The 13,987-nt window shown below is 42.8% G+C and overlaps 1 protein-coding gene across 1 annotated transcript in view; it reads right to left on the bottom strand.

Moving 5' to 3' along the window:
- The window catches only part of LOC110320345 (guanylate-binding protein 4-like), a 16,459-nt gene extending 9,483 nt beyond the window's left edge, over nt 1–6,976 (bottom strand). The window contains exons 1-3 of the mRNA XM_021196297.2: nt 6,760–6,976; nt 2,176–2,371; nt 464–591 (exon numbers count right to left, since the gene is read on the bottom strand). Coding sequence (XP_021051956.1) covers nt 464–591; nt 2,176–2,365 — 318 coding nt within the window. The 5' untranslated portion in view covers nt 2,366–2,371; nt 6,760–6,976. The remainder of the gene's footprint in view (nt 1–463; nt 592–2,175; nt 2,372–6,759) is intronic.
- Nucleotides 6,977–13,987: the final 7,011 nt, after the last annotated feature.

Genomic DNA, 13,987 nt, shown 5'->3' with positions numbered 1-13,987 from the left:
AGATGCCTAAGGCTACTGCTACTACTTACCATTAGATTAAAATTTTCAATAACCTCAAAGGTGACAGCTTGCCTTTAAGAAGGATTATACAACCAGATAACTTGGTTAATTGTCTACGTCTATGAACCCACAGTACCTTGTACAGATCTCAGAGTAAATGCCTGTTTCCTTCTGGACAAAGTTATGTATCCGTGACTTCCACTGCAAGACTGTCATATATAGTAAGAAACACTGGAATTCAGTTTCTCAATAAATATTTGCTGAACTGAATTGTTCACAAAAGTATCAAGATAAGACTATCCTCCATTACAACAGCATATTTGAGTTTATCAAAGGAGTCCCTTCACCAAGGGAAGCAGTTTATTCTCCTTATCAATAGTTTGGTTGCAATTCTTGCAAGCAGCACAGAAGATGGACTAAAGCAGCAGTCAAATGGTCCACAAAGAACCAAGACCAGACCTACCTTTTCCACATCACCTAAGCCTTCCGTGTCCAGAAGCACGAGTGTGAACTTGGGATGGCTGGGGTGAGGCACACACCACATCCAGATGCCCTTAGTTTCAGACCTAACTGTGGTGCCCAGATTGAAGCCTGTGTGAGAGAATATGAAAGCACCATGGATTTATATGAATCCTTACAATATAGGAGGCAGAGGTTCCACCGTTAATAGCTCTGAGTTTATCCAGGTACAAGGTATGAAGAGGGAAATAGCAGCTGGGTGGTCTATGAAGGAAGAAGAAAGTAGTGGGACCAGGGCAAATTGTCAAGAGATAAGAAGAAGACAGAATGCTCTGGTCTTTAAAAGACTCAAGGGTGCAGTTTACAAAGCAAGACATGCAAATTGTACAATGTGAAGAGCTGTTTTCCCCTCATCTATAAGCTAGTGGTACCACACCAAGTTCAACACATTAGCAAAATTTAAAATCAGACACAATTTTTGTAAAGGAGTACAGAATGTTCTATTGCTATGAATAAACATATAGACTACACATAAGCTTTAAAAAGGAAGATGATGTCATCAAGAAACACTACTTCATGCAAATGTCCTACAATCTAGAGATTCACTTCTGATAATGTTATACAAAGAGAAGTTTATGCAAAAATGTGGCAACATAAAGACAAGCTTATGTGTAAGAGCCTTGTCCTCCAAAATAAGTTCTGGAAATAAATCAATGCTCACCACAATAAATAATGTTATTTTCATAATGACATGCTATGAAATTAAAATTAGTAATTTAATAATATTTATAACAAACTGGGTGTTGAGCAAAAGAAGCCAGTGACATCAGGACACTTGCAATATAGATATTGTGATGCATTAAATATACAAATATGTGTTATATAAATATTTATATACATACACACACTCCTTAAGAAGTTTAATAGTAGGTCAAAGTGAACTGATTTTTATAGATACATACTTGGATTTTTATAACTATTTTTGTAAATCAGTGGGGGAAGTTTCATGAAAATATAAAGCCTTGGGAGAGTATAAGATGACATGAAACTGTATTTGAATGTTCACAAAGTTTATCATTTTGACCTGGTCAGTAAAGAAATAAGAATTTATTTTTTATGCCATACAATGTATTTTATGTAATCTTGTGTATGTTGCATTATGCATATTTTTAAAGGCTTATGAAAGAAACATAGATATAGCTATCAAAGTGATGGCATAGGGCATAAAGTACAGTTATTTCAAACAACATGTAACATAAACACAAATCCTTCCTCCTTCTATCCCTCCCTTTTTCTCTCTTCCCTCCTTCTCTCCCTTCCCTCTCCTCCCTCCCTCCTCCTCTCCCTCCATCTCTCTTCTCCCTCCTTCTCTCCCTCTCCTGTTCTCTCTCCTGCCTCCCTGTCGTCCTCCCTTCCTCCCTCCCTCTCTCCATTCTTCCCTTCCTTCCTTCCCTTCTCCGTCCATCTCCTCCTGTTCTCTCTCCTCTCTCCCTCCTTTCCAGCCTCAGAGGCAGTCCTTCCTCCCTTTCTTGCTCCCTTCCATCATTCCATCTTACATATGTTACTAAACAAACACATTTGCAATGACTTCATGGTAAGCAAGATGAGAGGAGTGGGAAACAAGATGGGGGTTGAATTGGGCAGGAGAGAATGACCACTTTGAATTGCCAATGATTCCAAATGGACTCTGTACTTATGTCTGAGGACTGCACTTACCATGGTTCTGTCCCGCCAAGCGGTTCATCAGGTAGGACTTTCCCGTACGGTATAGTCCTACAATGGCCACCACCACCACAGGCTGAGTGATCCTCTCAAGAATATTTACTGCTCTGGGGTTCACCCTCAGTTCTTCATTCTCATTTTCCACTAGGCAGACAGGAGCCTCCATGTTGGGACCAGATGCCATGGTAACCTGCAAACCCCAAAAAGCCTACTCAGTTGAATATGAGATCTCCAAGCCACCTCTAGAGGCATGCCAATGTGTCTGTGCAGTGGGTGCATCAACTTAGGATTGCTGCTCTTTGTTGTCGTTGGGTTTGTGTGACAGTGTTTCAGGAGCCTCTCTGGCACAAGCACGTTCAAAGCAAGAGGAGTGGAAGAGAGGAGATGGCTTTACCAGTGACCCAAGGTCAGGATAACTCCTGAAGGCTTCTGTCCAGAGTCTAATTTCCATTTTCATTTATAATCTAAGACCACAGGTATGGCAAGCAGGCAAGCAAAGGTTGTTTTGTTGTTGTTGTTGTTTGGTTTCGTGGTTTTTCTTTTCCAGAAGCATACATGGCAGTCAAGTTTTTGCTTTACAAAGACATATGTTACATTTGACAGGTGTATTTTGTGGTCCAGTTAAGGGCAATGACTTACTGTCTTTCAGCTATTTCTCTAGGTTGTTCTTTACCAGGGAGCAGAGTGAAGCCATGCTTGGCAACCAGCAGAGCCAAGAGCAGAGCTTTAAGCAAATCTAATAATTGGTCATTTTCACTTTATTCCACTTCAACAAGGTCTCATACAGCTCAGGCTAACATCAGGCTTTCTGTGTAGATAGGCTGCCCTCGAACACCCAATCCTGTCATAGTCTCCTCATCTACCGGGATTAAATGAAGGCATTATCTCCCTTGGCTTTCCCATTGTGATTTTTTTCAGGGGTTACATTTTAAATTTTAGGAGTTGTTTTGTTTTGTTTTGTTTTGCTGTTGTTGTTTTGGTTTGGTTTGGTTTTTTTAGGTAGGATCCCAACAAGCTCAGGATGGCATCTCATTTTTTGTTTTAATATGTATTTATTTGTTCGGTTGTTTGTTTGTTTATGTAGCAGAGGCTTGTTTTAAACTACTGGTTCTACCAATGGCTCAGGCTCCAAAATCAACACTTGGTAAATGGGAACTCATGAAACTGCAAAGGTTCTGTAGAGCAAAGGACACTGTCAATAGGACAAAACAGCAGCCTGCAGATTAGGAAAGGATCTCCCCCAACCCTATGTCTGACAGAGAGATAATATCTAAAATTTACACAGAACTCAAGACATTAGACATCAACAACCCAAGTCACACAATTTAAAAATGAGGTACAGAGCTAAAAAGAGAATTCTCAGATGGCTGAGAAACACTTAAATGTTCAAAGTCCTTAGTCATCAGGGATATCAAAACAACTCTGAGGTCACACCTTACACCCATCACAATGACTAAGATCAAAACCTCAAGAGACAGCACATGTTGGTGAGGTTGTAGAGCAAGGGGAACACCTTTTCATTGCTGGTAGGAGTGCAAACTTGTACAACCACTTTGGAAGTCAATTTGGTGGTTTCTCAAAAACTTGGGAATAGTTCTACCTCAAGACTCAGCTATACCATTCCTGAGTATATACACAAAAGATGCTCCAGCATCTCACAAAGACACTTGCTCAACTATGTTCATAGCAGCTTTATTTGTACTAGCCAGAAACTGGAAGCAACCTAGATGTCCCTCAATTGAAAAATGGGTAAAGAAAATGTGCTACTCCTACACAATGGAATACTATTCAGCTATTTTTTTAAAAAGACATCATTAATTTTGCAGACAAATGTGGAATATGAGAATATCATAGTGAGTGAGATAACCCAGTGTCAAAACCACATGCATGGTATGTATTCACTTATAAGTGGATAGTAGTCATAAAATACAGGTACCAAGCTACACTCCACAGAACCAAAGAAGCTAAACAGGAAGGAAGGCCCAATCTATGAATCTCACTTAGAAGGAGGAATAAAATGGTAATAAGAGGCAGATGGAGGGAGGGGACTGGGAGGGAGGGGAATGAGGAGGGGAATGGGGGATATTCAGGATCAGGTGTGAGGAAAGACAGGACAGGTGACTAGATGATCATGAGAATGAATGGAAATCTGCGACTGACAGTGGAGGGAGCATCTCCAGTATGAGACAAACACCTGAGATAAAGGAGGCACCCCAGAATCAATGGGGGTGACCTTAGTTGTGACTCACAACATTGGGGATATGGAATCTGAAGAGGCTACCTCCTATAGTCAGGCAGGAACCCCAGTGGGAGCGATAGAAACACCCACCCACCCACAAAACTTTCAACCCAAAATTTATCCTGTCTTCAAGAAATGTAGACACAGAGGATGGAACAGAGACTGAGGGAATGACCAATCAGTAACCAACCCAACTTGAGACCCATCCCATGGGCAAGCACCAACCCCTGACACTGTTAATGATATTCTGTTATGCTTGCAGACAGGAGCAAGTTGTCCTCTGAGAGGCTCCACCCAGCAGCTGACTCAGATATAGACACCCATAGCCAAACAGTAGATGGAACTTGGGGATTCTTATGGAAGAACAGGAGGAAGGAAGGATTGTAGGCCCCAAAGTCAACTAACCTGGACCCTTGGGGCTTGCAGAGTCTGAAACACCAACAAAAGAACATACACAAGCTGAACCTAGGCCTCCCCACACCTGTGTAGCAGACGTGTGGTCTTCATGTGGGTCTGAAACAACCAGAACAAAGGCTATCCCAAAAGCTGTTGCCTGTACATGGGAATATGTTATTCTAGCTGAGCTGCCTTGTCTGGCCTCAGAGGGAGAGGAAGTGCCTAGCCTCACAGAGATGTGACATACCAGGGTTGAGGTGATACCCAGGGGGCCCTACCAGCTCAGAGGAGAAGGGGATGGAGGAAGGATTGTGGGAAGGCATGACTGGGAGTGAGGCAGTGAATGGGATGTAAAGTGAATAAGTTAAAAGAAATTAAAAAAAAAAAAATCTACTGGCTCCACTGCTTCCACGGCCTGAGCGCCAGGATCAGGGATGAGTATGGCGGTGCCCAGTTTATATGCTGCTGAGGACTGAAGCCAGAGCTTCACATGTGCTAGACAGCACTCTACCAACTGAGATCAGCCCCAGGACCTTCAGCTTGCTTTCTGTACGTAGATAAGTGACAAGCACGTGGCCTTACATTGGCAAATCATCATCTCCCATCTGCTTCATGCCCATGCTGTTGAAGGTGACATGGTTCTTTTCCAGTGGCTAACTTCTCTGAAAATACATCCTCGTGAATAAATAGTTCTGTGGTACAAAACTCTGATGGTGCATTCTCTCTTAAAACAACCCGGAGTATTACAGGCTATTGTGTCTCCTTTTCACGTGTGTTGGAGGTCATGCACACGTGCTAAATGAATGCTTAGGAAGTCTATAAGCTGCCCAGTAGATCAGGGAAGAAACACCAGTTTGCCTGTCTCCCTTTAATAGATCCTATTACCTAACTTCCCTGACAGAACCAACTTCCGCAATTCACCTTTTCTACACTGATAAATATCCTAATTGGGAAATACCAACTCTCAATTGATTAGTGGCATGTCATAATATAACGTATAACATGCACGCTGGGTGCTGCTTGTCCTTGGGTGGCATCTTAAAAACTGTAGGTGTTTCTTTACTTAGCATCCATTTAGAGTAGGTGTCGAATGGGAAACGTAAGCTCACCTTAATCCTGTGAACGACACTACTTTAATGACCAGCTCTATCTCTATTAGGAAAATATTGATGGACATGTTATTTCTCTTCTCTCTGCTCTTGTGCAGGTCTGGGTTATTAACCCAACTAAGAAGCTTAAAATCCACAGTAAATAAGTAGAACTACATAGCTGCGATAGGTCATGTAAATTATCCATGGTTTCCAAAGGTGGCTTGAGCCACATGGAAGACAGTAAAAAACTGCCTCCGCTGGAGATTTTACACAAGCTCCAAAACCTGTCTGAAACCTTTCTTGGATGGACATACTTTGAAACAGTTCACAATACATGAAGGGATTCAGGCTTTACTGCTGTTTCTAACTTTTGAATAGTAAGAATGGGACTGACTCTCCCACAGTAGGGCCGTGAGAGTGCGCTGGCACCACCTAGGTCTGACTCAATAAGGGAAGGCTATGTTTTCTGTTTCTTCAAGCTAGACTGAGCTCACGGCAGCCGAAGTACCTGGGGACTATGGTAGATGAGGATCCTGGGGTTATGCCCTCTTACATGGAAATAATGCAGGGGAATGGGTAGCCCTGGACTGATATTCCGGGAGGAACCCCTCACCACTTCACCTCATCCCCCCACCACGCCCGGCTGTGGCGGCTGCTCGAGAGCGGCCGCACCTCCCACACTGAGCTACGCAGTCCACACACCCTGAGACCACCAAACTGCCTCTGATCCCGGTTGTCCACCCGCCAGTGTCATCTTGCACCCAGCGTGGAGTTTGTGGCCTGGGACCTCGGGACCTCCCTGAAGCTCCTTAGGAAATGTGTACATTGGGTATGGAGTCGCAGGGAACTCACCAGCCTGCACCGATTCTCTGCTCCCTGGACTCAGCGCTCTTAGGCTTGCTGCTGCGCCTGATTCCTCCTGAAAGCTCTATTCTTAAACCTCAGTCAGACCGGATGTTGCCTGCACTTAGCTGTGGGACTAGAAAACTGAAACTGAAACTGCACGGGCTTGTGCTGACTTTCTGAGAAACTGTTGCTTTTCCAGGAAAGAAAACGCAATCTGTCGGAAACAAAAGAGGAAAGTTCATAGCCTTCCCTGACAGAAGGTCGGAGGAAAACAAGTGGCTGATTCTCTAAATACTGACTTTTATTGGGAAACACAGAATGTTGCGACAGGAATGTGCCAGCTCCTGCCACAGTGAGCCACTGGCTTATTCCAAAAGGTTGACGCCAACGAAATGTTTTTAACTTAAAAACGCACAACTCGTGCATATTAATACTGTACATGTTAAGGAGATAATGGGATGTTTCTGTGCATTGGATACCTCATGTGATGTGTGATGTAGACTGGGTTAACGTAACTATCTCTTCAAACAGTTAACATTTCTCTTTGAGATGTATGCCACAGTCACTATCATTTATCTTGCTGTGCAGCAACACATCCGTACTCTGGCTTCTCCCTTTCTCACATCCCCTACGGGTCAGCTTGCTATGCCTCCTACTATATGGAGTTTTTAAAAGGCAAAACAAAAATAGATTACAACAGATGTTTTGGGAAAAAAAGAAAAAAGCTTGGTCTTAAGTGGCTGTCCAGATATCTGCTGACATACAACAGACTAAGCTGTCATCTTTGGTTGGTTAAGTGTCTTGGTGCATTTTAAAGTCACAAATATTCATGTGAGGGTGATTCTGTGATTGGAATGTAACCTCGTGTTGTGTTAAGGAACATCTACCTGTAGACCAGACTAGTGAGGTCCATGCCTGATGCTTTCTTAGAGGCCCCTCAGAATCTGAGTGAGCTAGGGAGGAGGTGGGGGCTCGGTCAGGCCTGAGAACATCACTTAGTGTGTCCTAAGGTTATCCTTCAGGTGGGAACATCAGTTTGATTCCCATCTGTTAGTTTAACTGAGGTAAATTTATCCCATAGAACAAAGGTAAATGTGAACTCTGTGGAATAGCAGTTGTCAGACTCAAGGCTAGGACATGAATGCACTTCATTGCAATAACGCAGGATGAACTGGGCATGTCTGGGGTCAGGGCAGGGGGCAGACACTTAAGTGTTAAAGCTTTCACAATCCTCTCTTTTATGTTTTATGTTGCTTTTTAGAAGACATAATGGATCTATTTCAGATTGACCTACTCTGAGGATTTGTATATGTTCTGCCTAGAGAGTGGCACTATTAGAAGGTGTGGCCTTGTTCAAGTAGGTGTGGCCTTTTTGGAGTGGGAGTGGCATTGTGGGTGTGGGCTTTAAGAGCCTCATCCTATCTGCCTGGAAGTCAGTATTCTGCTAGCAACCTTCAGATGAAGACGTAGAATTCTCAGCACTGCCTATACCACGCCTGCCTAGATGCTGCCATACTCCCACCTTCATGATAATGGACTAAACCTCTGAACCTGCAAGCCATCCCCATTTAAAAGTTGTCCTTTTTAAGACTTGCCTTAGTCATGGTGTCTGTTCACAGCAGTAAAACCCTAACTAAGACACCTGGAACACAGTGAGACCTCCCTGACATCACCAGGAATAATGACCCAACATGTGGGAAATGCTGTCATAATGTGATTTTAAGGACAGAATCGAGATGGATCTGAGACTCCAATGAACCATATGCCTTTGCCTCTGGGCGCATTACCTTTTGGTAATTCCACACTTCCCTTCCACACTATCGGGCACTGCCCAGGCCTCAGCCAGACTTGACCGTGAGCTCCAGCATCTTCTTTTGCTCTTCTTAGGTGGTTTTCTTTTCAGCCACCTCTATTTTCTCCTTGGTTTGGTCAATGCTCACCTTTTTTAGTGACCATGGATTACTACTGTCTCTCTTCTGTTCTTAGCTGTTTCTTTGAGCGTCTTTCTCATAACCCACTTGGCACTGTGCAAAGGCTGTGGAGAAAGGGAAGAAAGCAGACTGCCTGGGCTATTTACTCCTGAGCCATCAAGATTTTGGAATGTGGTGGGAAAGGCCCTACTCAGCTGGCCACCAACCACAGTGACACTTGTCATTGTCCAGATTCAACAGGGTGTGCCTTCCACTGAAAGAGAACTATGCCTTTAGCTGTAGAAAATTCTTCCCATTCAGCCTTCTGAGAGAGGAGCTCCACCCATTAACTTGTAGAGCTTGTAATTCTCACCAGTGAGAACTCTAACGGAAGGATGCATCTCCACATCACTGCCTTACCATCCAGAAATTGCCCAGAGAAACACCATTGTCCAAGGAAACACAAAGGCAGACACACTATCAGCCTTTTTCTGAATATAACATGGTTCTATACAGTCATGTACTGGACACAAGCAAGTTTGAATCTTTTCTTTTTCTGTTTTTTATTAGTTAATTTTTCTATCCATGCCAGTCTCAACCCTTCCTCTCCTCCCAGTTCCACCCTAGGCGAAGAGGAAACCTCCTTTGGTACCAGCCAGCCCTGGGACACCCAGTCCCAGCAGGACTAAGTGCATCCTCTCCCACTGAGGCACCACCAGGCAGTCTGACTAGGAAAAGAACATCTAATGGCAGACAACGAGTCAGAGACAGTCCCATGCTCCAGTTATTCGGGGACCCACATGAAAACCAAGCTGCACAGTCAGTCTGGTCCTTTTGTCTTCATTTGCATCTTGTGATTTCCTCCAGGCCGTGAATAAAGGGAAGTCTAAACTCAGGGCAGGTGAGAAAACTCCCCACAGCAGCTTCCCTCTCAGCTCCTTAGATGATTGCTGCCCAGTGACACATTCACCACTCAGACCAAGTTCCAGACAACCAGATGGCTGTGAACATCCACGAGCCTGGATGCTGTCTATTCTTCAGCCCTTAGCAAGCACGCTTCACCCAATCCCAGTCTTCCTTTCCAGAAAGCTCTCTTGACCTTTGCCTGTGAGACCTGAATTTCTGTGGCATGCATTGATTGTATCATTGACTCTGTTTAGAGTCTGCTTTACTCGGTCATTGTATGGCCCTGAGTATTTGTTAAATATTTGTTGAGTAGTTAATAAAATACTTTAAAATCTCAAAGTACATCTGATTGATTTTTTTTTTTTTGCAGTGTCAAGAATGAAAAGGAGACATTAAGTAATGTGATATGAGAAATAGGGACATTATTTTGGAAGAGAAAAATGTCAGGAGAAAAACTAAACTTATTGAGGACAACTTGATGGTTTGACTGAAAAGCTGTATCTACAATTTTTCTGGATTATTTAGTGCCTGAACGTCATTTGAAGCATGAGACAGCCCATCCAGTAGTAAATTACGCTGCACGAGATAATCTAAGTTTCATTGAGTTCATTGACATTTTGTATTTATAGCAACTCCCATTCTGACAGTTTGTATTGTGTCTAGGCTCCGCCCCACAAGTTCCACAAGTTACCCTGGCAACAGCCAGGTGTGCCTGCCTCACTCTTTTGCTCTCTTTTCCTCTAGCCCTTGCTCCTTTATCCTCTTTTCCTTCTCTCCCCATTCCCCTCTGCCCCCTCTCTCCACATGATCACAGCTAGCCTCTACTCCTCAATCTGTTCGTGTGTGTGTGTGTGTGTGCATGCGTGTGTGTGTGCGTGTGTGTGTGCACGTGTGTGTGTGTGTGTGCGCGTGTGTGTGCACGTGTGTGTGTGTGTGTGTGCACGTGCACACGTGCGTCCACGTCTGTGTCTCTCTGTCTCTCTCTGTGTCTCTCTGTATCTCTCACTGTCTCTTTCTGTCTCTCTGTCTCTCCCTCCCTCTGCCTTTCTCCCTCAACTCCCCTCCCCATGCCCTAAGTAAATTCTATTCTATACTATACTGTCCATGTGGTTGGTACCTCAGGGGGAAAGGATACCTCAGCTTGAGCCCGCAAAGGCACCCCCTCTCCACCCCCCTACCCCCACCCCCACCCCCAACACCATACCGCACCTCCACCAAACATATCCCTGGCTTTTCTTTTCTTTTCTTTCTTTCTTTCTTTCTTTCTTTCTTTATTTATTTATTTATTTATTTATTTCCTTTTTTCTTTTAATAAAACACAACACTGATGAGCTATGTTTACTAGTGAAGACCAGTCAAATCATATAACCACAGTAAATACAATTTTGATATAGAAATAGTTTCTAATTCTGTACCTATTATGTTTTAAAGGGTGGTCCTAAATATTTCATAATACATAATAGTGAAACCGAGATTCCGAATGGATTGGAACTACTATCCAGAATTAGATTTGAAGTTTTTGGTAGTCTTCAAACTTTTATGATTTGTCTACTATTGAAGTACGTAAAGCCCAGCTCAAATGCTTAATAAATGTAGATAAGAGTGTCCTCCCACCTCCCCTCATGTGCCTTCTAGGGTGACCTTAATAATGACTCATGCATCTTCACCCTTGCTGTCCTTTCAATCAGTTGTTGTCTACAGCAGCATGTCACCATCAACTCCCAGGCCCTGGAACAGCTGCAGAGTCATCAACCTCCGGGCCCTGAAGCAGTTGCAGAACACTTCCAGGGTCCAAACCGCCATGTTTCATTGAACTTTGAGTAACAGCACCTGAGACTTTCTTCTTTATTGTGAATTAGTTGTCCTGCATGAAGGACATGGTAGACAAAACCTAATGCCACAAATGTAGTTTTAAATTTGGTTTGTAAAATATAATGTAGTTGTCTTAGGGTTTCATTGCTGTGAAGAGACACCATGACCAAGGCAAGTCTTATAAAAGAAAACATTCAATGGGGTTGGCTTACAGTTTCAGAGGTTCAGTCTATTATCATCATGGTGGGAAACATGGCAGCATCCAGGAAGATGTGGTACTGGAGAAGGAACTGTGTGTTCTACATCTTCATCCCAAAGCAGCAGAAGGAGACTCTCATCCACTGGCAACTAGGAGAAAGCTGTCCTTGCTTCCATATTGGGCAAAGCCTGAGCATAGGAGACTGAAAGCTCACCCCCACAGGGAGACACTTTATCCAACAAGGACACACCTATTCCAACAAGGACACACCTCCTAATAGTGTCACTCTCTGTGGGCCAAGCATATTCAAACACATGAATCTATGGGGGCCAAACCTACTCAGTAGGGCACTTTTCTGTGACCCATCTATGTAACTGAACCAGAGAGGGGGCAGAGGTGGGGTTCAGGATTCAGATGAGTCTGCATATTCCGTTCCAGATATTGTTTGAACTAATCAGAATGTCATTCCATAGCTGATAACAGACAAACAGTTCATCAGTGAAGATGACAACCTAGAGAAGATCTTGAACCTGAACCCAGGCATTAGAGCAAGACCTGGAAAGAGAAAGGCTCTGATGGCAGGGTCTTCGAATCCCTTTCATTTTTCATTGCCATCAAGCTATGGGAGTGATTAAGGCCCAGGATACTGGGGACTAGGGCTTGGTTCCTGTGGGTTGTTAACTATCTGAAGGACTCCAGTGGCTGGGATTTTAAATCATCAAGGAAACTTATGACTCAATAGTAGACCAAGTCAAGTTAATACAGTTAATACTGAAATAAAAATGTGTAGAGTATGTTCAATGTCATAATCTCCAAGGCTTACAGGGTCATGCTCTTTGTTGCATGGTGTAAATTATTGATCTTTTCTGGCAGGATTGTAAGATCATATGATTGTGTAAAGTAAAATGAGTAATTTAGATGAGACAAATAGTGCTAAGAAGCTTAAGAGTCAGAAAGACAGTGGACAGATAGAGCTGAAGCTGGAAATTGGATGGTAAGATTCATAGCCATCATTGTTGGGAGGAACAAAGCTTGGTTTTCTTGCTTGGAATCCAGTAATGTACAAAATGGATGCATAATTACACACACACACACACTACTGAGTCCATTTAACATTGTTCATATATACATCTATCTATACATGTGCCCATTTGTGGTTGGGTTACTTATGTGGGAATTTTTCTCTGGAAGAAACCAGTTCTCCTTCAAAGCCCCCATTGACTTCCTGTAGCTGTAGGAGTGCAATGGAGTGGAATCTCTCCTGTCCACATTAGCATTGCATCTGACATTGCCATTATACCAGTTTTCATCAGGCATACAGTTGAGATTTCTTGGGTGCACTTTCCATGTTCTGGAGAGGGTACACTGGCAACAGGAGCTATGTTGTCTGTGTCTTACAATCTTTCTGACCTTCTTCACCTTTCTTTTCTCAGCCTTGGGTGTAAGTGTTGTTTACATATGTCTATTTCTGAGTTCTAAGGAAAGGGATGTCTGAGTTTACAAAGTTAAAAGGCATGAGGGTTTTTTTGTCTGTTTGCTGACATTGGGTTTTGTTCTTACTGCAAATGAGGGCTGAGATAGTGAAACCAACGAGATTATAACTCCGAATTTAACTAGAATGAGATAAATCCTAGAATATTATGTTGATGTATGCATGAATCATACATTTTCTTTAAATGTACAAAATAAAGGGATAAAACCAAACCTGAGAGTTATTTTCATGGATAGTTAGTATAAAGGGATTGGATATGTCATAGCATTGTGAGATCTATGGAACATATTAAGTATAGCTATATATTGAAACATACAAATTACACATGTTGGCAGCTAAGCTATCTGTAAGATGAGCATCATTTTTATTTTTACAAAGCCTGACGGAAAATGCCAAGGAGCATCTGAGATTACAGGTAGTAGCCAAGAGGAAACAATCGCACTGTAATATCTCTGCAGAGGTCCTAGGGCTTGGTCTCTCACTCTGTAAGGCCACTTTAGGAAGAAAATAATGGATTGCCTACCTATGCTCTTTGCTTCAGCCCCTAGTGAATGCCCAAAGAAGATCCCTGTGTCCTGGGACTCAGGGTATGCAGGGAGCAAATGCAGAGACTGAAGGATGGGCATAAACAGATAACATCTGACCACATGCCATCATTCTGTGACCCCAGCTGGCTCCTCCTGCTTTTACCCAACAGCAAGTGTAGAAGTCATGGTTTGTGTTCATTTCTTCTCTTTTCTTTCCACCTTCACCATATCTTAAAAAGTATTCATGTTGTTAACATAATTTCTTCCATTCATAGAAGTAGGTTAGATAGATGATAGATAATAGGTGATAGATAGATAGATGATAGATAGATAATAGATGATAGATAGATAGATAGATACATAGATTGATTGATAGAAGATAGATAGA

Source organism: Mus pahari, chromosome 4, assembly GCF_900095145.1.
Source record: "Mus pahari chromosome 4, PAHARI_EIJ_v1.1, whole genome shotgun sequence".
NCBI lineage: Eukaryota > Metazoa > Chordata > Mammalia > Rodentia > Muridae > Mus > Mus pahari.
Note: the sequence above shows the minus strand (reverse complement) of the source record. Positions and strands in the feature narration are given on the sequence as shown.